The sequence below is a fragment of the Corylus avellana genome, chromosome 11 (genome assembly GCF_965113065.1).
Source record: "Corylus avellana chromosome 11, dhCorAvel1.hap1.2, whole genome shotgun sequence".
Classification (NCBI taxonomy): Eukaryota; Viridiplantae; Streptophyta; class Magnoliopsida; order Fagales; family Betulaceae; genus Corylus; species Corylus avellana.
In genome coordinates this window covers 8,524,951-8,549,357 of record NC_142500.1, presented here as the reverse complement: position 1 = coordinate 8,549,357, position 24,407 = coordinate 8,524,951, and the positions used below count along the sequence as shown (strand labels likewise).

The 24,407-nt window shown below is 40.0% G+C and overlaps 1 protein-coding gene across 1 annotated transcript; it reads right to left on the bottom strand.

Annotated features, from left to right (window-relative positions):
- Window positions 1–478: 478 nt before the first annotated feature.
- On the bottom strand, window positions 479–22,283 carry LOC132165374 (auxilin-related protein 2). The gene is made up of 8 exons (XM_059575907.2): window positions 21,402–22,283; window positions 13,013–14,735; window positions 12,799–12,934; window positions 12,588–12,685; window positions 12,380–12,445; window positions 4,743–4,832; window positions 1,480–1,656; window positions 479–971 (listed from the first exon to the last, which is right to left on the bottom strand). Exons 1-8 carry the CDS (start codon window positions 21,992–21,994, stop codon window positions 933–935), a joined length of 2,922 nt encoding a protein of 973 aa, XP_059431890.2. The 5' UTR covers window positions 21,995–22,283; the 3' UTR covers window positions 479–932.
- Between the last annotated feature and the right edge of the window lie 2,124 nt (window positions 22,284–24,407).

Genomic DNA, 24,407 nt, shown 5'->3' with positions numbered 1-24,407 from the left:
TTTTTTTTTTTTTTTTTTTTAATGAATTATAATTGCCCAGATTAAATATCATAATTCTCTAAATAAAATAACATTATTTGAATAATATCAAATTAGTTTTAGGACACTAATCCCAAATCTAACCGAAAGAGGACCCATTACCTTTTATCAAATGCTACCAGAGTTCATCAACTCAAATCCAAAACTTCTTTTAACACTCGAGATACCTCCACCGTGAATAGAAATTTAAAAAAAAAAAAAAAAAAGAAATTATCCCCACCCACAGTTTTTCTTTGAGAAATCTCGAGGTTCGACAGGTCGGAGAGCAGAAACATATTAACACAACCACTGAGGCACCTATCTTAGTGAGTGCTAGCATCATATCCAACGTTCCATCAATGAACACATCAATTAAGTAAAAAAATAAATAAATAAAAGTACTGAAAAAATATAAATGTTTCAAGCTTCTATGTATTGTACTCTGCTCAGACAAAAAACATAATACCAAATCGACACACGGAAGATCCTTATCATAATTAAATTCTCAACTCAATGGCACAGTGCCACGTCAATCTTACATATCAATGAATTGTACTATATCACAAGTAAAAAAAATAACTAACAAAAAACACAGACTGGCTTCTCATTGAAGGGCATGATTCCCAGAAAATACTACTTTACATCAACAAGCCATTCTGGATATCATACACATATCTTTGGAGCCCCAATAAGCACTGGAGGAACATCAAGTAGGGCAATAGAAAAAACAGAACACGACTCGGGCATCTCGGTGGCTATATAGAAAGAAGCCTAAGATTGCGGTAGATACATTTTCAACTTCAATCAAATTCAGTAACAATATGAAAGTCCCATAACAGACGTTCGTTTCCCTTTCCAGCAACTGGTGCAGTTACCCAATGAATTAATTTGAAGTGGAAAAAACCTCATAAAATTTAAAAAAGCTCCTCTGAATTGAATTTGTTCCAAGCTTCCTGTGACAATATTACCAAACTATTCATGTGCACAAGCCCAATAAATGTAACCAAAGTACTATTAACCTATCCAATAACAAAATAAGACCAAAAAGGTGCATCAACTTTTGCAAACGCTTCTCGCTTAAGGTACAATTACAAGTTGAATATCTGTGTGAATTACATCATCGAAGTTCCATTAATGATTGCGAGTGAATGCAAGAACATACGCGATAATGCCATATGCATCATTCTATGTAGGCAGCAGCTCCTATAATCTGTGGTTGTTTATTCTCTTTTACATCCATAATGCATAAATGAACTCAATGTTTGACCAGTTTACTAGCATAAATATGTACATCTAGCAACAAAAAGCCAACGTATCCACAAATTACTAAGTAAATATATCAATTGCAAAGTCAACGGACCATGGCCAACCCCCATGACTTTTTTTTCCCTCTTTCCCCAGAAAGACTAATTAAAAAAGATAGGGCAACAAAATTGTTTAGATGGATTTGAGATTAAGTACCTTAAGGAGGTCAAACACCTTCTCCGCAACATATTTCTGTTGAAGAGTGGCACCTTTTTGTTGCACCTTATCAGGGTGGATGCACAAGGTAGCCTTCCTATAAACCTTTTTAACTGCAGGCGCTGTAATCATATCAGTTAAAGAAACTGGCTGCCAACCACATTCAGGCCAGAGCACCTGGTCATCAACAGAATTGAATCCAGTCAATATAAATTACTAACATAAAGAAAAGACAAATTTTACAGGTAAGGTAATTTTGAGAACTTAATAACAGATCATAATTTCCATGCAGAACTGAGCAGAAGTACCTTTAAGTTATTATATCATGGTAGGTCTTTCTGTATAAGTTATTTTAATTAAGACACTTCAAGCTGTTGGCACCCTGACTATTTTTCTTTTCTCCCTTTCCCAAGGGCCAAATGAATTATCCCTACGTTAGGGTTTTTGAAGAAAACCAAACTATCTCCAATCTTTTCAGCAAAGACCTGCACTATGCTTCCTATTAATCAACTGGACCTTATACAGTTTTTGTTCTTTCCAGTCCCCTTATTTTTCTCTTTAATATTTCTCTAGAGCTGAGCACTCTTTCATAATCCACAACCCAGCTTTTTCCCCTCATTTTTACATTTCTCCCACCACCTTTCCTTTGCAAGATGTCAAATAACCTTTGGATCACCAACTACCAAAGCTATCCAGCATCACGCCCTTTAAGGGAAGGATGTACATACATAATTTAATCAAGCCAAAAATCACGACGACATAAATTTTAAACAAAAGTATAAGAAAATTACATAGATCCCATACAATTTGAAAGTTTGGTATGTAATATACCAAGCATAAAAAATTGCAACTCCTGAAATTTCCAGCCAGCTTAGCTCATGGCATTGTAACAAAGACTTCAATTCACCAGGGATAGAGGTTTCAAAGAATGGAGAACATAACTGTACAGGCCCTGGGCTCAATGGACCAAGAAAGGCCGTAAGTCTTCCCACATTAGCTCAAGGATGACTCTGTCATTCCGGTTTCACCATATAGAATATGATTTTTAAAAGAATTAAAACTCCAAAAGGTGAATGGATTTTGATAGACAACCACATTTATAACCTGAGATCACTGGATACACATCATATAAGAATTTGGGACAGATAAAACCAGGATCTGCAGGTTTGGAACTCTATACAAGAGTTGTTTCCTTTCAAATGACAATTGCCTCTTCCTGCTGCAAGGGCGTATAAACACCCCCCTGTGCACATGGGGGGTAGAGAGAGAGAGGGGGAGAGAGAAACTAAATCATATCCTTCATTTGACACTCCTCATACTTTAAACTCACATAATGCCTACAAATACTAACGCTTTATTTCTTATACATCCATCATCATTGCCCAAAATGCATCGGATTAGTAGTACTAACCTTTCTAACTCCCATACATTGTCCTCAATGAGGCTGTCCAAACAAAGAAAGCAACCATTGGAGGCACTCTCACACACCTTAACAAAGCCCAACCCACCAAAACAGTGTCACCCCCATATTTTAAACCCACCAAACGCATTCAAAGACTAAGCATTTTATACATCATACCTCGACAATCATTTCCCAAAATGTGTCTGATTAAGAGTACTAACCTTCCTAACTCCTAAATGCTGACTTGATAGGAGAAAAAACATCTAATCCAACCAAGTCATATTTGAAATCATTGCCCAAGCTCCCACAAAGAAAGTCCTCTTTAGTGTATTAAGTCCACTACCAACAGACTGGCATAAAAATAACAGATACAAGAAACAAGTAGGGAAGTTGGTTTAGGTAATATAAGCATAACTTACACCTTGGAGTGTTTGTTTTAGCCTGCCATCTCCTCTCCATTATCTTAAACTCAAAATTCTAAATCAAATAGCTTCATAAAATAGAGCCTAAAGCAGGCCCAAAAATGTCTCTTGAGAGAACCGGCCTTACAAGACAATGTGTCAACAATCTCTCTGACACCATGAACCACCCTAATCAATACCAACTCACTCTTTCCTCAACAGATATTTAGACAAAAGGAACATTCAAAGAATAGAAACAATACTCAAACACCTAAGTTGTTTAAGATGTGACCCCACTGAAAAATTATGGTAATGTCCACAAATAGAATTTTGGAAATAATCATCTTCCTTGCTTTGGATCAAAGGCCTTAAGCCACCCTCAATTTCCTTGCTGTTATAATGTTCAGGGCCTTCACTCTGCAAAATGACAGAGAGAGAGAGAGAGAGAAAAGAGGAAAGTGGAAAAAAAATCCCCTATCAAAATAGTGGCTCACCATCGATTGGATGTTCCTACTCTAGCAAATTTCATGAATTTATTTTTTTCTTCTTCCGATTAGGGGCTCAGCTTTGTATACTCCCTGTGTAAAAGGGTTGTACCCCTTCACGCTTTATTAATGATACAATTTTTTTTTTTTTTTTGATAAGTAAAATTGTAATATATTAAGAAAGAGTTATTTTGTATCTTTATCTTTTATTATATATATATTTGACATGTCCGCACAAGAGGGGGAGGGGGATTCGAACTAGTGACCTTTGCTTCATGAGGTGTGGTCTCCAGCCGATTGAGTTAATGATACGAAATTACTAATAAAAAAAATAGAAGCATGACAATTCACGAGGACTGAATCTCTCTATGGCAAAAATGCATCTCCATTTCAATATGAGTTTCATTGATCCCACAAGTACCCATCAGCAGATCAGTACAAGTAATCAAGGGCATATAAGCTTTGAAAAAGAATTATTTTATTTTCTCAAACTCGTCTTCAGTAAAATACAGGGAAGAGAATATTCAATAATCAAATCCCCTATATTCAACATGATGAGTTCATTTTCTAAGTGGATCGCAAATTTTGACTCGCATCAAACACCTAAATTCAAGAATGACTACTATAGGCTGCTAAGTACTTTGTTAATATATACAAGCAGCAACAAGCTGATGAGCAATATCGTGTTATCCCAAACAAACTTGGTGGATCTTGAACCCACAACCTCACCCTCCTTCTTGTTCTTACAAAGAGAGGGGACACCTTTTCAACTAGAGCCCATTGGCTTCAACATGGCCAAGGAATTTTAAAAAGACATAACAGTGCTGCACCTATATGATCCACACACACACAAATACAGACACAAACATATGTGTAATGTACAAAGAGAATGCAGGCCAAAATACTAGAACGCATTAAATATATGTCAGATGCGAAGCATAAAAGAATATCTGAATGTAGATTAGAAAAATTTACGTATTGCATCGTTGAAAGCAAAGCACGCAAATTCCCCTCCTTCCCTGCAGCCCAACGCTTGATCTCAATATCCAGGGTTTCAGCAATCCTCTGAAATTAATGCACATCAGAACCACACAATTAGTAATGACTCCAGTAACTTCATGTTAGTTTTAGATAGCCTAGCATCCAAGACACACGAAAGGAATGAAGTTCTTTACATACATAAATACATATACATATATGTACACACGTTGACACGTGTGTGTGTGTGTGCATGTGTGTGAAGTATTAATTGCTTATCATATATATATGAAGTATATGAAATACATTGAATGAAGATAACAAAATACAGCAATATTTACAACTATTTTTTGCCAAACTAGTATAAAGACGCAACAACGATAAAGACAAATAATAAATAATTTTTTTTTAAAAAAAAGGCACAAACTGGCAGGTTAGCTGGGTTAAGGTGGGTCATAAATGTGTTGGGTACATCAAGATCTATTTACCCATTTATTACTAATTTAATAATTGATTAATACCTATACTCAACCCATTTATTTAGAGTGGATCTAGTGTAGCAAAAATATCACACCAGTTGTTCGCGGACAATACCTTGGTTTTTTGTGGGGCCCAATCCTAACTGCCTTCTCTATTAGAGCTTTATTTTTATGTTTTGAAGTTGTATCGGTTTAAAGGTTAACCTAGCTAAGTCAAAATTAGTTCTTGTGGGTATTGTGGATAATGTACACAGGCTGGCTGGCATCTTGGGTTATGGGGTTTCCTCTTTGCCTTTGAAGTATCTTGTTCTTCTGCTGGGGGCCTCTTACAAGACCAAGCCTACTTGGATTGGTGTGGTTGAAAAGATTGAGCGTCAGTTGGCTAGTTGGAAAATGATGTATTTGTCTAAGGGTGAAAGGGTCACCCTGATAAAGAGCACTCTTTCCAACTTACCTAAGTACTTCTTGTCACTTTTCCCTTTTCCCCCTTCCTACTGGTCTGGCAAATTGCATAGACCAAGACGAAGCCTACTTGAAATGGTGTGGTTGAAAAGATTGAGCGTTAGTTGGCTAGTTGGAAAAGAATGTATTTGTCTAAGGATGGAAGGGTCACCCTAATAAAGATCACTCTTTCCAACTTACCCAAGTACTTCTTATCTCTTTTCCCCCATCCTGTTGGTCTGGCAAATTGCATAGAGAAGCTCCATCAAGATTTCTTATGAAGTGGGATAGGTAAAAAGTTCAAATATCAACCGGTGAGTTGGTCCAAGATTTTCTCTCCAATTTTTTAGGGAGGGTTAGAGATTCAGAACTTGAGGATGTTCAATCGTGCTTTTTTAAGGAAATGGTTGTGGTGCTATGTGCATGAGAGAGAGGAATAGTGGAGAGTTGTTATCAAAAATTTAGCAATGCTTGGGGTGGGTGGTGTTCTATTGATCCCCATAAGCCGCATGGAGTAGGGCTTTGGAAGAATATTAGGAGGGGTGAAAGGATGTTTTCTACTCATACCATATTTGAGTTGGGAGATAGCTCTAAAATCAGATTCTGGGATAATATGTGGTGTAGAGAAATGGCCCGTAAGGAAGCTTTCCTATATTTATATAGCATTGCTTGTGTGAAGGATACTTCTATTGCATTTCACTTTGACCTATCTAGTGGTTCTCTTCAGAGCAATGCAAGCGTAGGTGAATGTCTAAGCTTCATTCTTTACTTTGTTGTATTCCTATAGAGCAAAATGGGAAGGGGAAGACAAGGTAGGCCCCTTCACACAAAGGGAAGTTCGATGTCAGCTCATTTTACAGGGTCCTTGCATGTAATGATGCTATCCCTCTTCCTAGGAAGATTGGCTTTTTCGCGTTGAAAGTGGCCTCTTTCACTTGGTATGGCCCTAAGAAAGATCCTTACCACGGACAGTCTGAGGAAGTGGCATGTCATTGTGGTCAATAGATGCAACATGTGCAAGAAGGATGGGGAGTATGTAGATCATCTTCTTCTACATTATGCCTTCTTCAATCGCTTTGGGTTGTCCTAAGTTATGCCTAGTCGGGTTGTTGATTTGTTTGCCTGTTGGTAATAGGTGGTCACTCTCAAAGTGTTGTTGTATGGAAGATGCCCTATTGCCTTTTGTGGTGCCGCTGGAAGGAAAGAAACGATCAAAACTTCGAGGACCAAGAGATGACGTTAGAAGAGCTCAAGTCCTTTTTTATTCTCTTTATACTTGAACAGCTACGTTTTTAGCTCTTTTGGTGAGTAGTTTTAATTCCTGTGAAAGGTTTCATTAACTCCTAATTCATCTCGAGTAGACCTTGTTGTTGCAAGAATTCTTAATTCATGAGTTGTAGGGAGGCCCCGTCACAGACCATCACAAGGAAATCTCTAATCAAAATCCTAGGCTTTTCTCTTGTATAATTCATGTGTACCTGGATTGTGTTCTGCGCTTTTAATGATATTTTGATTACTTATAAAATAAAATAAAAATTTATTTAGGGTGGATCCCTATCCAACCATTTTTTTTTAAAGTAAATGGAATTCAACCAAAGGATGCACCCAAGTACAAAGGAATTATACAAGAGAAGCATCTAACCAGAAAAAAATAAAAGAGATAAAAATAAAAAATAAAAAAGGTCATCAAAACTAGAAATATGAAATCAATCACTGAAAAAGGGTATGGAAAAAGGCCATTAGCTCTAGCCCCATCCTCTCACTATCTTCAAGTCTCCAAATGCACCACATCAAACAGAGCAGAATCATCTTCCACATAGCTTCAAGAATTACCAAACAGCCTTCTCCAACAATCAAGGAGATCTCTCATCCAATGAGGCACGACCTACACTAAACCGAATAACCCAAAAATAGAGTACCATAAGACACTAGCTATCTCGCAATGGAGTACAAGATGATCAACGGTTTCCCCACTCTTTTTACACATGCAACACCATCTACAACAATGATTTTTCGCTTTCTTAATTTGTCCAAAGTGAGGACCTTACCTAAAGCGGCCAACCAAGCATAGAAGGCCACTCTCAAAGGGGCCTTGCTATGCCGTATACACCTCCAAGGGGAGGGATTTTTGTGATGGTGGATTAAGACTTTTTTTTGATGAGTAATAAAAATTTATAAAAAAAGCATAAGACACCCTTAAGAAATTTTTTTTTGTCTAATCTTCCGACTTACTTTTTATCTCTGCTTCCTATTCCTGTGTAGCAAAAAGACTTGAGAAAGTCCAAAGAGATTTCTTGTGGGGAGGGATGGGAGATGAGCCTAAGTAGCATTTTGTAAGCTGGAATCAAGCCTGCTGTCCCTTGCGTTCCAGTGGTCTTGGCATTCGGAAGATGCATAAGTTTAACCAAGCTCTCTTGGGAAAATGGCATTGGAGATATGCGAATGAGAGTGAGGTTATTTGGTACAAGATTATTAAAGCCAAGTATGAAGATCAGGATGGTGGGTTCTGTACAAAGGAGGTTTCGGGTTCTCATGGTGTGGATTTATGGAAGCATAGCCAACAAGGTTGGAACTTTTTTGCCAAAGCTATTCGGTTTGAGGTGGGAGTGGGTTCGAAAGTTCGTTTCTGGCATGATATTTGGTGTGGGGAACAATCTTTGAAGCTTGCCTTCCTTTCCCTGTTCAGTATTGCTAGATACAAAGAAGCTTTGGTGAAGAATAACTTTACTTGGAGGAATGGGGTTGTCGAGTGAAATGTCATTTTTGTGCGGCCCGTCCAGGATTGGGAGATGGATATGGTCCTTTCTTTCTTTGATCGGTTGTACTCTTGTAAGATCTCCCTTGGTATTGTGGATCGTATTCGCTGGTCCTCATCCAATAAAGGTAAGTTCGAGGTGAAATCGTTCTATAAGGCTTTGTCCAACTTCGACCATGAAGTGTTTCCTTGGAAGAGTATCTGGCGTACTAAGGTGCCATTGCGAGTGGCTTTTTTCGGGTGGATTGCGACCCTCGGTAAAATTCTGACTCACGATAATTTGCGTAAGAGGAACATTGTGGTAATGGAATCGTGTTGTATGTGTAAGAAGAACGGAGAGTCAGTCGATCATCTTCTTCTTCACTACGAGATTGCAAGTGCTCTTTGGCATACTACTTTTAGTCGGTTCGGGTTGCTTTGGGTTATGCCTTGCAGGGTAAGGGGCTTGTTTGACTGCTGGTAGACAGGAAGGCGTTCTCGAAGTGTGGTTGTGTGGAAGATGATTCATCTTTGTCTTATGTGGTGTTTATGGAGCAAAAAGAATGCTAGATGCTTTGAAAATTCCACTAGGACTTTAGAGGAACTTATTCATTTTTCCCTTTACTTGGACAGCCGCTTGGTTAGCTACATTAGTAATTAGTTTTTCTGACTTTCTTTTTCATTTTTCTCCCTCTTAGGCGCTCTCTCTTTATACTTCCTGTGTAATTGGGTTGCACCCCTCTGCGCTTTAGTTTTATATCAACATTACTTATCAAAAAAAAAAAAAGTACACAAGAAAACCAAAGTTAACCCACAAGAGTCCCCCATAAGAGAAACTTCAAACCCAAAGAAACCCTATAAACCGACTAGAACCACTGCCTCTAGCTCCCCAAAGAAACCCTAACCCACAAAATAGTGCTACCTAAAGCCCGACTAGAGCCACTGCCTCTAGCATCAAAATTAATGGAGCATTCCAAATTCTTGAGCTCCCTCTTTCCCTTGGTTTTTGAAACAGAAACCCCGTCTTCAATATACCGATCCTTTTCGATAGCCGACAAAAGATCCTTAAGTCATTATAGAATGGTCTAACATTAAACAACACTGAGAAGTTCCAACAAAGCTTGTTTTGCACCGTCCTGTTTCAAATTAATGGATTACAACTAATTGAAAAACGAAGAAAAGAATTCCAACTCCCAATCATATGCCGCTCTATCCGACCATTAACCCATTTATATTATCACTTTATTTTTTGGCTTTTCGGAAATGTATTAATTGATGAAGCTGTCCCCCAATCCTCCTGATCGGGGGCTAGATGGCAATGAAGAGGACGATCGGAAGTTGGCATTGCTGAATGAGGTGAAAGCAAATTTCCTTTGGGAAACAAAGGTCGCGCAGCCTACGACTAAGGGCAAGAGAGAGCTGTTAAATTTAGAAAGCTCCATTAATCACGGCATTGTTAGCGCGTCATCTTGGGGAGGGAAGGGCAAGATTATTGTGTTGTAACGATTCGTGTGGGTTCTGAGGGCCTTTGGGCTTCTCTGAGTGTTTCTTTTTAGGGAATTTGGGTGGGTCTGTTGGGTGTTTGTTCTTGAGGGATTTTGGGTGGCCTGTTGGGGTTCTTTTGTGGGTGAGCTTCGGAATCTTCTCTTTCTTTTTCTTTTTCTAGTTAGGTGTTTCCGCTTGAAATACTTCCAATGTACGTAGGGGCGCCTTACGCTTTTAATAAAACTTGATTATTACTTATCAAAAAATTAGTTGATGAATTAGTAGTTGCTCCTTTTGTTTTTTAAGTACCCAGAGTAGTTCCTATACCTATTTTGTTACTTGGATCATTGACAAGCAGTATTCAAGCTCTCTTTTTTACCAACTTTAGCTGCCACTTATATAGGCAAATCCATTAAGGGTCATCATGGACTAGTTTTTGAAATAGGCTTTTTATTTTCGTTTTAGCTTAAGACTTATGCAACTTATGCAATATATTCACAAATCAAGAACAGTAAGGGTCTTTTTGGGTCTTTTTGGGTTCCTTGTGGGTGCTCCTTGGGAGCTTAGGGTTTTTATTGGGTGTTTAGCCGCTCTCTTTTATACTCTCTGTGTAATCGTGTTGCGCCCTGTTTGGGTTTTTGATATATACAAATTTACCTATCAAAAAAAAAAAATATATTCACAAATCAAGACAACCTGCTAAGGAAAGATAGCATAATATATATAAATATATAAAATTATATAATAAGTTATAAATAAGACATATATGATCTAGAGAGTAACAGTATTAATATCTTCAAGATATTAGGGACTTGCAACAAACACAAAAGTAAACAAAATTAAAAAAATAATAATAATAAAAAAAGGGAGATCTAAAAGATCTTTTTCCTAAAATTTCAGTTTTTTACTACATTGTGAAATGATTGATGCCCTATGGAATACCATCTTCACCCTTGCAGGGTTGCCGTTGGCTATGCCTCGTCAAGTGGTAGATCTTTTTGCTTGCTGGAAAGGGTTTTTTGGTGGAAGTCAGAACAGTATTATATGGAAGACGATTATGTCTTGCCTTATGTGGAGTCTCTAGGAGAGAAATGATCGGACCTTTCAAGACCGTGATTGGATTGTTGAGAAACTTATGGATTTTTTCTTTAAGATTCTATTACTGGACAGTTTCTATGAAGTTAAGCATTTCTAGCTTCCATTTTTTTTTCTTCTTTTAATCTTTTTTCCTCCACTATCTAAGGGTTTTTCTTGTATACTTCCTGTGTATTTGCACTTTTTAATGAATTGTGCTTACTTATCAAAAAAATTTCCAGTTTCGTCCATTTTTTCCCTCCCCAGTGAATATTCTCTTTATATTGTATTATTTAATTCGAATATTCAATGTTGTTAGCTATCTGAAGAAGAATTGTTATGGATATATAATATTACGGTGTGCTATTTATAAAAAGGTTGTTCTATAGAATAATACCCATATATACATATACATGTACATACATACATATTTACTTGCAAACATATAATTTCAAAGATTCATTATTAGTTTTTTTCTAGCTTTGAAAAAAAAAAAAAAAAAAAAGGAATTATTTGTTATTGTATCGTGGTACATATCCCTCCGCAGTGGAATCCCCGTCACTGATTGCTTTTTCGTTTTCACTCCATCTCCCCCTTTCTCTTTCACAAAAGGAAAGAAAGAGAAAGCTAGAATTCAAAAGCCTTTTTCACATGACAAAAAAACATACAGCTCTCTGTTTTTGTATTGCGTTTCAGGCTTCTCTTTTTATTTTTATCACAGAGAAGTACTAGTGTAATCTCTGCTTGAGGAGCTTTTCTAATGGCAGAAGAAAGGGATCCTTTTCTTTTGGAGTAAGAGAAAACGCAACAGGGTGAGCAAGATCTGATTGTCTCGGCCCAACTGGAGTGGTATAGTAACAATCTCTATTTTTACCCTAAATTTTCTTAAGCAACCAACCAAAGCATAGATTGTTGCTCTGATGTTTCCTGTTGCTTTGGGTTTTCAAGAAATGAAAAGGTCAATGGGTCTAGGTGAAAAAAAAAAAAAATCAATTTTAAAATTTTCCACCTCACTCTCATGGCTGAGACTTTACTTTATCTTTTATTTTCTGTTTGGCTGCCCAGAAATCTTAAGATTAGGAGAATTATGTTTTATGTCTTTTTTTCTCCTAAATTCATGAATTCAACTCAGAAAAGAGTGGGTTGACATTTAAGAGTGAGCAAAGAATTGATACAGATGGGTAAAGCAACTCTTTTAAAAATAATAGGTACCCATTTATTACCCATGTAACTTCCAGCCATGATGAGTAATAACCCATCTATATACCCATTCTTAAATGGGTATTACCTGTCCCAGAAATCTAGGGCAGGTGAATGGACATTGGTTTATTTTTCCATCCCAAGAACAAATGAATCTAGCCAGTCAGTTAACACAGTTCTACTTGAGCAATGGAACATTGATGGAAACTACAGGTACTTACATGTCTCTCTGCTTGATCTCTCTGAGTTTGAAGGTCCCTCTGATTCTTCTCAGCCAATGCTTTGGCCTAACAAGAAAAGTCAATAACAAAAACTTCAGAGAAATTGCACTGATCATAAACACACCAATCCAAGTGGAATATGTACTTTAACCTCATTCTTCACTCGAGGGAACAGAGTATAAATTATGAATAGAAACAGATCACATACCGCACGCTCCTGGGCCCTCTGGTGGCGTTCCAACCTTGCCCTTCGTCTTTCTTCACTTTCCCCATCAATTTCCTGGAAATCTCCAGATGATGGAGCAGCTTTCCCCCCCCAAAAGATAAATATCAATAATAGTATCATCCAGTAGCAACATGAGATAGAGGACTAGAAAAGAATATTAGTGTGTTATTACTAAAAGCTGCACTCAAACTACCTCCAAAAATTGAAGAAAGATCGTCCACAATATTTGTTGTTGAATTAGCTTTCTTAATGTTTGAAGAAGTCGAAGCAGATTTCCTTGCTACTTCAGGCTCTTGCCTGTTCTGAAATTGGGTATCAAACAGCGGGTCCTGAAACATACAATCAGAAAATCAACAACCCAAAATTGCAGTACAGAGTAACCATATGTTTCAACCTCAGGTCCTCACCGAAGGGTTAGCCCTAGGCCTTGGTGCACTGCTAGCTCGACCAGCGCTAAAGAAAGATTCGAGATCACTTTCATTCTTTTGCTGATTCATTCTAGCGGATGCTGCCCTTTCCCGAGCCTCAGCCGCAGCCCTTTCCCGAGCCTCTGCAGCAACCCTTTCTACAGCAGCTCGTTCTGCTCTTGCTCGTGCATCAGCTTCAGCCCTTGCTACCGCATTTGACCTTTCCCTGGCTTCTGTAGCAGCCTTTTCTGCTCTTTCCTTCGCATCTGCTGCTGCCCTTTCACGAGCTTCAGCTTGGGCCCTCTGGACAGCAGCCCTTCCAGCACGATCCCGAGCTTCAGCATTTGCCTTCTCAACAGCTGCCTTTTCAGCTCTTGTGCGAGCATCAGCAGCTGCTCTTTCACGGGCTTCCCTAGTAGCCCTTTCCACAGCATGTCTGGCCTTTTCCCTTTCCCTCTCAATCTCCCTCGCTCTCTCCCTTTCCTTCTCAATTCTCCTTTGTTCTTTCTCCTTCTCCTCCCTTTCCCTCTCAAGTTCCCTAGCTCTCTCCCTCTCTTTCTCAAGTCTTTTTTGTTCCTTCTCATCTTCCCTTTCCCTCTGCAATCGTTCACGGTCTAACCTTTCTTGTTTTTCTCTTAGTGCTCTCTCATCTAGAATAGGTCTCTCATCTTTTTCTGGCTGCACAGCATCTCTACTTCTAGCAGCTTTTGTGTTCTCTCTCTCCCTTACTTCCTTTGCATGTCTGAATTTAGCCTCAGCTCTATCCATAGCCTCCTTCATGGCAGCAGCGGCTGAGTTCATTCCCAATTCTTCACTAGAAAGACCATTTGAACTTTCATCAACATTATTTTGACTCCTACCCATGGCAAAATCTTCCAATTCATCAAAGGGAGATGCCACTGAGTCCCTCGCTGCAGCAGGAGCTGACTGAGGACCCTGAAAGTGTTGAGCAGAATTTGGGAAAGTATACTCATTCACCTTCTTTCTTGAATTTGTGTAAGCAGGGGAAACTAACCCGCCCTTTGAATTTGAAACCTGTACCGGTCTTGGAGGAGGGGGTCTTGAAGGTGGTGGTGCACTTGTGGGTTGTGTGAAAAGAGGAATCTCTGATACAGTCAGCCATACATCATCAGATGAATCCGATTTTTCTTCTGATCTAGGAGACATATCTACCTGAACATTTGCCTCCTGAGAACTAGCATTCATATAGGAAGGGGGAGAAGCTGTTTGACCAAAAGATTTATGGGAATCAGTTGAAAATGTTGGCATGTTGAATGGGTTCTGGTGAGACTCCTGATCAATTTCAACAGGCAACTTCTTCTGTGAGTGGATTTCAGTACTTCTAATTGAAGTCTTCTCAATTGATTCTTTACTAGCAGAACTCCTATTCCAACTTGTGTTCACATCTGTCCTTAAAGGGCTCTTGTTCTTTCCCCTGCTATTCCTCTCTGATGAAAATGCTGGTACAGATTTCCCAAGGCCATCAAAGGGATCCATATCATCGTATACTCCACCATTAGCTGGAAGCGAACCCTCATTTTTTGTGCTTCGCGAACTGCTGAGCTTACCAATATCTTCCAATGGATCAGAATATTGCTCAGGAGATGAACCCACATGACGCGAAGTTGATTCTAAAATTTTGAAGGGGTCTTCCATCACGTTGGAAGTCGATTTAGCTGTATTGATAGTTGGTGCTGAGGACCAACTGGCCTCTGAAGTTGGCCTGTGAAAAAAGAAAAAAACACGGGTGATTCATCAATCAATTGATACTGGTACATCAGAGTGAATATATAGATGAATATTGGCATGGCGTCACACAAGATGAACAGACTAAAGAAAACCATAGCGCAAAAGTAGTATAACGCCATCAATTCAACAAATTTTTATTCCTTTGTTTTTTAAATACTTTTTTTTTTTTTTTTTTTTTATGACAAGGAACCCCTTCAAGGTAGGGTCTCTTCGTATACCCACCCCTATCAGGTGAGCCTCAGACCTGTGTAAAGCCCCTCCACACAGATCGGATAATACTCCAACTTTACCCACGGATTGGCCCCAAAGAATTGTTTGCACCTAAAGGGATTTGAACCTTAAACCTGATGAAAATGCCACAAAGATCAAGGCCCTTACCACTTAAGCCAACCCCTTGGAAAAAAAATGACAAATGAAACTGCATATATCCCATTTTTACACAATCAGCCTTTCTCATTAATAATATTGGCAGGAATACAGATATGGGACACAACTGGCACATTAATGCCAAAGAGAAGGCCAGTAAATGTGCAAATTCATCTCATAAATAATTCCATGGAATGATACACACAAGACACATAAAAGACACTTGCTCTTTTATGCCAAAGAAAAGACATGTTTATGCCCAATATCAGTATACTGGAATTTATTCTACACCTGAAAGCTGTAGCCTGTCACTTCCTTCACAAAGTGTTCAATAGTTTCTTATACAAGAGGTCATTTTGATAAATTCATTGTCAACATGGAAGACGAAACAAAATGCGTTCATATCTTTGCATTTCTTTGCATGGTATTTTGCGCATTAAATGCATTCATATCTTTGCATAGCTTTAGTAATTACACAAAGATTGCTTAAGAGAAATGCTATGAGTACTAATTTTTTTACCAAGAGATGGGTACCAAAATGATGTGAAGCTTATTCATTAGTACCTATAGCATTTCTCTTGATTAATTATTTTGATCCTCACAAATAAATAAGCTCCACATCATTTTGGTACTCATCTATTGGTAAAAGACTTGATAGCCCTAGCATTTCCCTATGTTGAATCATCTTAAGAAATAAAATTTCCTCCGAAGTCATAAGGTATAAACATGTAGCACCCCCACAAACACAGAAATATACTTACCTAGAAGCCCAAATTTATAGACATATGCAGTAACTTTCATGATTTCCAACCCATTTATCTCCTATTTATTTACCTCAACTTCAGTAAAATAAAAGCCACCGCCTAGCCAGTACCAGAAAAGGATCTTCTCTCTAGGGTTTGCGGCTGAAACCTAGAGGAGGAGAATCTTCTAGCCTGTATGAGGCTGTGAAGGATTTTCCTTTTTTTCTGTTTTACTTATTCATGCATCTTAAATGTGCATTATATGGGGAATATAGTGCACATTTAAGGTGGAGGAAATTGAGTGGCTCTCTCTCTCTCTCTGCTCTCTCTCTCTCCCTCTACATTTTTTAGGTTAGTAAGATAGTTTTCTGCCCTAGCGGCAGCGCTGTTAGGCGCTGTGCGCTAGGCTCTGGTGAGCCGCAATGGAAAGGCGCTTCTCCATAGAAGCAAAATCCTTTTGCCTGTCAGCGAAGGAAGGGTGTCCTGATTTTCGATTGGAGGAAAAGAGAAAAGGGTTCGTAGGGGTAATTTTCGTGAGTCAACCTTGTGCTTCATGGTTGGTGGATACGGTCGAGGAGGCGAGTCAATCTCTGTTGAAGGTTGATATTGCCAAGTCATATTGCGAGGGCGATAAGGCTTTGATGGTGCATGGGGGTGTTAATAAGGCAGGTAGTTTCCTGGAGGTGGCCGTCTTTGCTGAGGGAGGTCGTAAAGGAATCATTTGGCTACCTGCGGGCCGTGGTGTGAAGGGAAATGCGTCGGTTTGCAAATGAGTTGCGGAGGATGTTGGGTCCACCAGCCCCTGGGCTCCCTGTTCTGGGGACGCAGCTCAAGCTTGGTTTGGGAGATTCCATCTTTGGATGTCACCCTGGGCGCTCTTTTGCGGAGGTTCTTCGACTGGCGTCTGGTTTTGAGGAGTCTTCCGTTGGGAGGAGGGTTAGATCTTCGCAACTCATTGATCTTTTCCCGGTGAAGGAATATTTTGAGCCCGGGTACGGTGAGTATGAGTCGCTGGTGATGGTGGATTGTTTGGAGTTGGAGTCGCCGGATCCTGCTAATCCTGTGGTAGGTTCCATCCCAGCGGCTGATCATACGAAGAAGAAGAAGAAGTATGAGATGATGCTAGGTCTTTTACGTTCTGTTTTGGGCCGGGTCCTAGCTGGGTTAGTTAAAGGACTATTAGTTGGGCTGGGTGTATTACCTTTTAGGAAAAATCGATGGGTTTTCTCTGCTTTCTTAAAAAGCTTAGAAGGCCTCGAGTTTGGGTCTTTCCATAAGCCCAAACACGCTGGGTATTTCAAGTCATGTTGGCGCAAGGGTATGAAGCGTCATGTTAAGTGTTTGTCGAAGTCTCAACAGTGCGGGTCTGCCTCACCGAGAGATTTTGTTTTCCGGCCGATCGTAGGGAGGCGTGAGAATCTGAGGCATTTGCGCCGGTCGCCAGTGGTCTCGCCGGGGTTTGCAGCGATGATTCCGAGCTTGCGATGGTGCGGCTGTCGTTGGCGGAGGTGCATCCGGAGTTAACTCAACAAGGTTGTGTGTCGGGGTCTGTGTCTCACAAAACAGCGACAGTCCCTATATCTCCGACGAAGGCTGCTCTGTTGCCGGAAAAAACCCAGAACTGGTTGTTGACTCTGGTGAGTACCCCTGTCTCTCCTCTGTCTTCGGTGGTGGTCTCTGCTCCGCCGGTGGAAGCTGGTGCTGTTCCGACGAAGAAGGTTGAACCTGTTAAGATTGCTCCGGCGAAAGGGTTGCTACGTCGGGGGTTTTTAGGGTCTAGAAATGTTTCTTCTTCCTCTCTGCCTGGGATGAAGGAGGCTTCTTCGTCGGTAAAGGGCTCTAAGGTTGTAGTCGAAGATTCACAGACCTATGCTATTTTAGAAAAGCATGCGGCTGAGCTGGGTTTGAGAATAAGCGAACCTTTTCCTCGAATGTCGGAGAGTGGAGCTCCGATTTATTCCTCCGTTTCCAAATCTCAAATAGGGTATACCCGGAGGGTGAAGGAGAAGCTTGCTAAGCAGTTGCAAAAGAACAAGGAGCTGTTCGCCGAGATTGTAGTGGAACCTTCCAAGAAGGGGGTGGGGAACTATTCGGAGGTGGTTGTAGATGCAGTGAATTTCGCCTCCAATGTGGGACTGTCTAATGGTGAAGGAGGTGATGAGAAAAGTCTTTTGAACCTCTTTTCGAATATTGAAGAGGAGAGAGAGCCCTTTACCTCTAAGGTAAAAGGGAAGCGAGAACTCAAGAATTTAGAATTCTCCATCAACTATGAGGCTAGAGAGAGACTTTCTCCGAAGCAGTGCCATCGTCGTTGGGGTTGTGTTGGGACCAAAAATGCATTTTCCTTTCCTCCAGAGGTGCATTAGGGGCTTGGTATTTTTTAAGGGCCAGTGGTGGGTTTGTAGGCTTCAGTCTTTGGGTTTTTTGGGTTCTTTCTTTGGTTTATCGTTTGGTTGTGGATACTAATTGGGTTGGGTTTCTTTGGGGTTTTGTTTTTTGGGTTTAAATTGGGCTACCTATGTATACTTTCTTGTGTACTTAGAGGCGTTTTGCACCTTTTTTTTTTATATATACAATTTACTTATCAAAAAAAAAAACTATATGGGGAATATGGCAGAGGACCTCACGAAATTATGGGGGAAATTCTCTTTATTTGAGGAGGAAAGTGTGGGAGTTGAGATTGAGGAAGATGCACTGGCCGCTATAGTGGCAATAGGGAAACTGTGTCTCGTGGAGAAGCTCATCACGAATAGGGTAGTGAGCAACGAAGTCATCAAATATAATTTGAGAAGGGGATGGAAACTATTGGCACGACCACTTTCAAGGTGTTGGGTGAAAATCTTTTTTTCTTATTTGGCACCAGGTATCCGGAACTTCGTTCCGACTAATCCCGGGGGTGCACAGGCCCATGGCAAGGAGTTTTCCACAAGTGCACCTCTGTTAATTCAAGGGTGAACCCCCAGTCCAATGGTCCAAAGAAGTAGTTTACACTCGGTGGGTTTCGAACCTAAGACCTTGAGGAGCATACTCAAAGTCCCAAACTGTACAACTATTGAGCCAACCCCTTGGGGTTTTGGGTGAAAATCTTTGCATTATCTACTTTGAATATGAACTAGACAAATCAAGGGTTTTAGAGGGTAGACCCTAGATTTTTTATGGGCATCTTTTTTTGATGGAAGATTTTAACGGTCTCACCCCGCTTAAACAGATTGAGTTCGAAAGGGCTGCTTTTTGGGTTCGAATGTACAATCTTCCTTTGGCTTGTATGAGCACCGATGCTAGCTTCAAAATTGGATCTTCAGTTTGGATTTGTTAAAGAAGTAGATGTGACTGATGATTGAGTGGGTTGGGGGGAATTCTTGAGGGTCAAAATAAAATTAGATGTGTCAAAACCTCTTGCTAGGGGATGAATGCTGAAAATCAAGGATAAATTGGTTTGGATTGCATTTCAATATGAGAAGACCCCAAACTTCTGCTTCCAATGTGGTATCATTCGACATGGAGTGACGGGTTGTTTGCAGAGTCGAGGGCGGAGGAGCCTTGGAGAGGGAGCTAAGAACCAATATGGGTCGTGGCAAAGAGCGACTTCTCCTAGCAGAAGGCCAGGCAACGGACAGGGATGGAGAGGCAGTAATACGGCAGCACAGGCAAACGCGAGAGACCACACTAGTAGAGGCCGCTTGGCTAGCTCCTTTAGTGATTAGTTTCTCTGATTTTCTTTTTCATTTCTCTCCCTCCTAGGCGCTCTCTGTTTGTACTTCCCGTGTATGTGGGTTGCGCCCCTCTGCGCTCTTTTTATATATCATTATTACTTATCAAAAAAAAAGAAAATGAATTTACTACGACGAGATATAGTTCCTGATAGCCACTACCCTATCTGTGAGAGAGAGGAAGAGACAGTGAAATACACATTCTATGGAGTTGCCCATCAGCACAAGATGTCTGTGGTTGTGGTCCCAAAAAAGGCTCCAAAAATGTACTGACAAGGGGCTAACCTTTGTTAATGTGATTGAAAATTTGATGGGGTGATGTGATATAAGAGATCTTGAGCTTATGACGGTGGTGACACGCAAAATTTGGTTTCGTAGGAACATTGTGGTGCATGGAGGTAAGTTCACTCATCCTAATCAAGCTTTCTGAGAACGAAGTAAGTCTCTGGATGATTTTAGGAGGATTAACATACAAGAGCTGGATACAAGGAGTCCTATCCATGAAGAATCTCCAACACTTTGGAAGAAACCCCCCATTGGTATGAATAAAGTTAATCGGGATGTAGTTGTAGAGAAGACTCATGGGCGTATTGGGATTGGTATTGTAATGCAAGATAATGAGGGAGTTGTTTTGGCTGCACATAGTACTACAAGGAATATATTCGTCGATCTTGGTGTAGCAAAAGCTTTGGCAGCTTGGCATGCAACAGATTTCAGCAGGGAGATGGGCTTTTATGATAGAATTTTGGAGGGGGATGATCTACAGAGTGTAAATGTGGTTAAAGGGGCAGGTAAAAATCGGAGCAAAATTGGCCACATAGGTGATGGGATTATGAAGAATTGCGCCAACTGAGATCTTGGAGGATTGAACATGTTAAGAGGGATTTGAACTCAACCACTCACTATTAAGCTAAAGAGGTTATTCTGTGTGTAACAAATAGAGTTTGGGTTGATCAAATTCCAAACCGTATCTATGGTATTGTAACTAGTGAGCAATTTGCCCCTGTTTGATTGATGTTTCATCAATAAAAATGTTGTCTGTTCAAAAAACAAAAAAAAAAGCCCCCACCTTATTTCTTTTTCTTACTACTTAAAAATGTGTTTTCCCGATTTTCCCATCCCGCCAAATAAAATCAAATCCGACATTGACCCACAAATCCGAATCCAAACCAGATACTACTTACAATCTAACCTCACTCCACGAGGACTCGAGTCTGGACTCAATTATCCATCAGTACAAAAGGTCAATCCAATTGTACACCATAAGCAATATAACAAGCACTTTAACCACAAAGTATTAAATGGCATTTTGTTCAAAATCGAAATGCACCAAATTCAGTTATGAAATAAACTTATATAATTAACAAAACATCAATCTAAAAATTAATAAAACCTTCATTTTAACAACCACAAACGGTTAAGCAGGTATTAATCAAAAAAAACAAATTTCATGCTTAGTCATTACCTAAATAGCTCAAAATTCGAGTTCAGCATCTCCTGTCTTGTACAGGATCATGCGAGAGATCCTATGGAGTATGGAATAAGAGGATTGGAAAGTACCGTAGAGTTAGGAAGCTCTCTTTTTTGGAGAAACTTCGTGTTCAAAATTCAAGTTCAGCAAACGTGTTATGCAATAAACTCAGCTAACAAGGTACAAACCAAAATTATCGCTACCACAAAATGTGAATCCAACTAAACATCAAAACCAAATTTAGCACAACTCATCCACAAAGAGCTAAATGGATTATGAATCAAACTCAAAATTCTAATACCTAGACTGTTTAAAATTCAGGTTTACTAAACATAATTAGGCAAAATTACCTTTGACTAGGGGCACTAGAAGCACCAAAACCGGGTAACAAATCGTCCAAATCCGGCACACCCTTCTCCTCTCTCTCCGATCCCTTTTCGCCCGAACCCTTTGACTCACGCTCCGCCTTTCCAAACCCCCCAAGAAGATCGTCAAACGCATCACTCCCCTCCGGCGGAGACGAAGAAGACACGAAAACGTCGTCGTACTTAGCCCTCGTCGACGAGCTCTTCAGCCCCGGGACGCCGTCAAAAATGTCGTCGTCGTACAGGGGCTTGTCGTAGACCGGAGGCGCAGAAGCCTTCCCCGCACCTGAATCGCGAAAGGTATCGAAATCGAACGACGTCGTCGCGGTGCTCTCCGATTTGGCCGGGTTCCGCCCCGAAACGAAGAGATCGCCGAATCCGGCTCCGAAATCTTGGGATTTGGGGTGTGGGCCCGTGGAGGAAAACAGTGAATCGTGATCGTCAAAGGAATTGGAGGAGCGAGGGCGCGATGATCCCAGATTAGAGGAAGAGGACGAATTGGAGGCCGCCATTGGGGCAGATTTGCCCTGCGGTTTGAAGCCCAAATCGGCGGCAAAGAGGCCCTGAAAGTCGTTCATATCGGGAAAGTTTGGGAAATTGGAAATGGAGATTAGGATTAGATTGGAGGATCTGATAGGATAGGGTGGGGCATGAGGTGGGAGGATCGGAGCCGGACGGTGGAGATGGGCGGAGATCCTCCGAGTCCTTTCTTCTTTTCGAGTTTTTGAATTGTTCTCTTTTCCCTGTTATTCTTTTCTTTTCTTTTTTTCTTCTTTGGGGTCCGTTCCTCTTTCGCTGCCTCGAGGCGTCGTGGTGGTGAAAAAATGTGTCTCGAGAGAGAGAGAGAGAGAGGCTGAACGCACAGCCAATGGGTCTATTTTCGGGTTAAAAAGTACACTAAAGTCCAAATTTTATGAGAAGGAAGCCACACCAAGAAATGGAAATACAAGCAACACCAAACCTCAAATATCCACTGCCCTTTCATTTTTACCTGTCTTTTTTAATTTTTCTTTGAATCCTTGGATGAGTTTACTTTTCTACGAATTATATGTATTTTGAACTAGTTCCTCTCTTTTTGTTTTCTTTTATCTTTTACTTTGTTTGAATCCTTGGGCATAAGAAATTTAGGGATAAATGTTAAATTAGTCCAAGTAGTTTCAGGTTTTGACAATTAGTTTTTTCAAGGTTTGAAAATATGGAGTTAAAAAAAACATCCGAACAGGTTTATATATATATAAAAGAAGAAAAAATAAGAGGTAGTTGGACCACTCCCTCTTGTCAGCTGGGGCTGGCCAAACCACCCATGGCCATTTTGCTTGGTTGGGTATTGATTATGTAGTAGAGGAACTAGATTTAGTTTTGAAATTTGGGGTTTCTCTGCTCTCATCCGGACCCTGCAGCTAGGCCAAGCATGCACCAAGTTGTACAATTCTTGGAGGGTGATGTTCCTCTTCCAGAGTTATCATCGCTTGCCCCTCTGTGCCAGCGGCTTAACATTTGCACATAAGAGAGGTTTCACTGATTTTGCCATGTCCCATTCGTCTTCAATGGACACGTTGTTCATGCATTCCTCTTATGTTACAGAATCGCTAATTCAATGGATTGGCTCTAGGGGTTGTTTAGTCACCTCCCTCTTATGTTACAGAATCACTAATTCAATGGATGGGCTCTAGGGGTTGTTCGGCCACCTCCGTTTGGCCGAAGGGGTGGCTCAACAACTCCTTCATTTTTTTTTTTAGGTTTATATATATATATTGGAAAAACTTTAATTAATCTCTTAAGCTTTTATTATTTTTTCAATTACCCTCTGAAGTTCAAAAACTCTCAATTTATATATCGAACTTTCAATTTTTTTTCAATGTCACCCTCGGTTAGATTTTTCGCTAAATCCTAAGAGATGGGTATCGAAATGACCAAAATACCCCCTTAAAAAAAATTGTAAAGATTCAGGAGTTGCCACGATTTAACGAAATTTGAAAAAATGCCCAAGCCTGAATCTTTATAATTTTTTTTATTTTTTTATAATAAAAAATAGGGAAGTTATATCAAAACACTTTGGGTAATCACGCCAAAAAAATTTTGTCCCTAAGTTTTTTTTTTCGATAATTTATTCCTGGGTCAATCGAAATGCCACAAAAATCCATACCATCAAATTTTTTTAATTGCCGTTAAATTGGTCGAAACGTATCGTTTTGCCACGTCAGTATAATAATTTTTTATTAATTTAATTTAAAAATTAATAAAAAAAATAAAAAAAAAATAGAAGAGGTGGTAGGAAGCCACCCTTGGCCACCCCCATGGGTGGACTGCAAGCCACCCCAAGGGTGGTTAGGGGTGGCCTCCCAAGGGGTGGCTACGAACCACCCAAAACCACCCAAGGGGTGGCCGCAAACCACCCTCAGAGTGGTTTTGAAGGCCACCCCTAACCACCTAAGGGGTGGCCTACGAGCCACCCCAAGGGCTGTTAGGGGTGGCACGCTAGCCACCCCTAACAGCCCTTGGGGTGGCTCGTAGGCCTCCCCTTGGGTGGTTAGCGGTGGCCTGCAAGCCACCCCTAACAACCCTTGGGATGGTTGCAATCTAACAACAGTTAAAAAATTTTGACTATAGAGATTTTCTTGGCATTTCAATTAACCCAATGAATAAATTGTCAAAAAAAAAAAAAAAACTTAGGGACAAAAAATTTTTGGCGTGCTTACCCTAGGTGTTTTGATATAATTTCCCTAAAAAATAAGGATATTTTGATAATTTTGACAAAATTTAACAAAAAAACCTAACAAAGAAATGACATTGCAAAAAATTAGAAGTTCAATACACTAAATTGAGAGCTTTCAAAATTTGAGGGGATAATTCCAAAAGTTATGGAAGTTTATGGGGTTAAGTGAAGTTTCCCTGATATTTTTATATTTAGTTTTTTGAATATTTTTTAAGAAGTAACACATGTCACAATATGATTGATGCTGATGTGGCACATCAACAAATCTTTTCAAC

Coding starts and splice junctions, on each gene's coding strand:
- LOC132165374 (XM_059575907.2), bottom strand. CDS start 21,994: ATGAACGACTTTCAGGGCCTCTTTGCCGCCGATTTGGGCTTCAAACCG. Junction 14,736..21,401: donor TCTAGTGCCCCTAGTCAAAG/GTAATTTTGCCT, acceptor CTTTTTTCACAG/GCCAACTTCAGAGGCCAGTT. Junction 4,833..12,379: donor GAGATCAAGCAGAGAGACAT/GTAAGTACCTGT, acceptor CATTAATTTCAG/AGGATTGCTGAAACCCTGGA.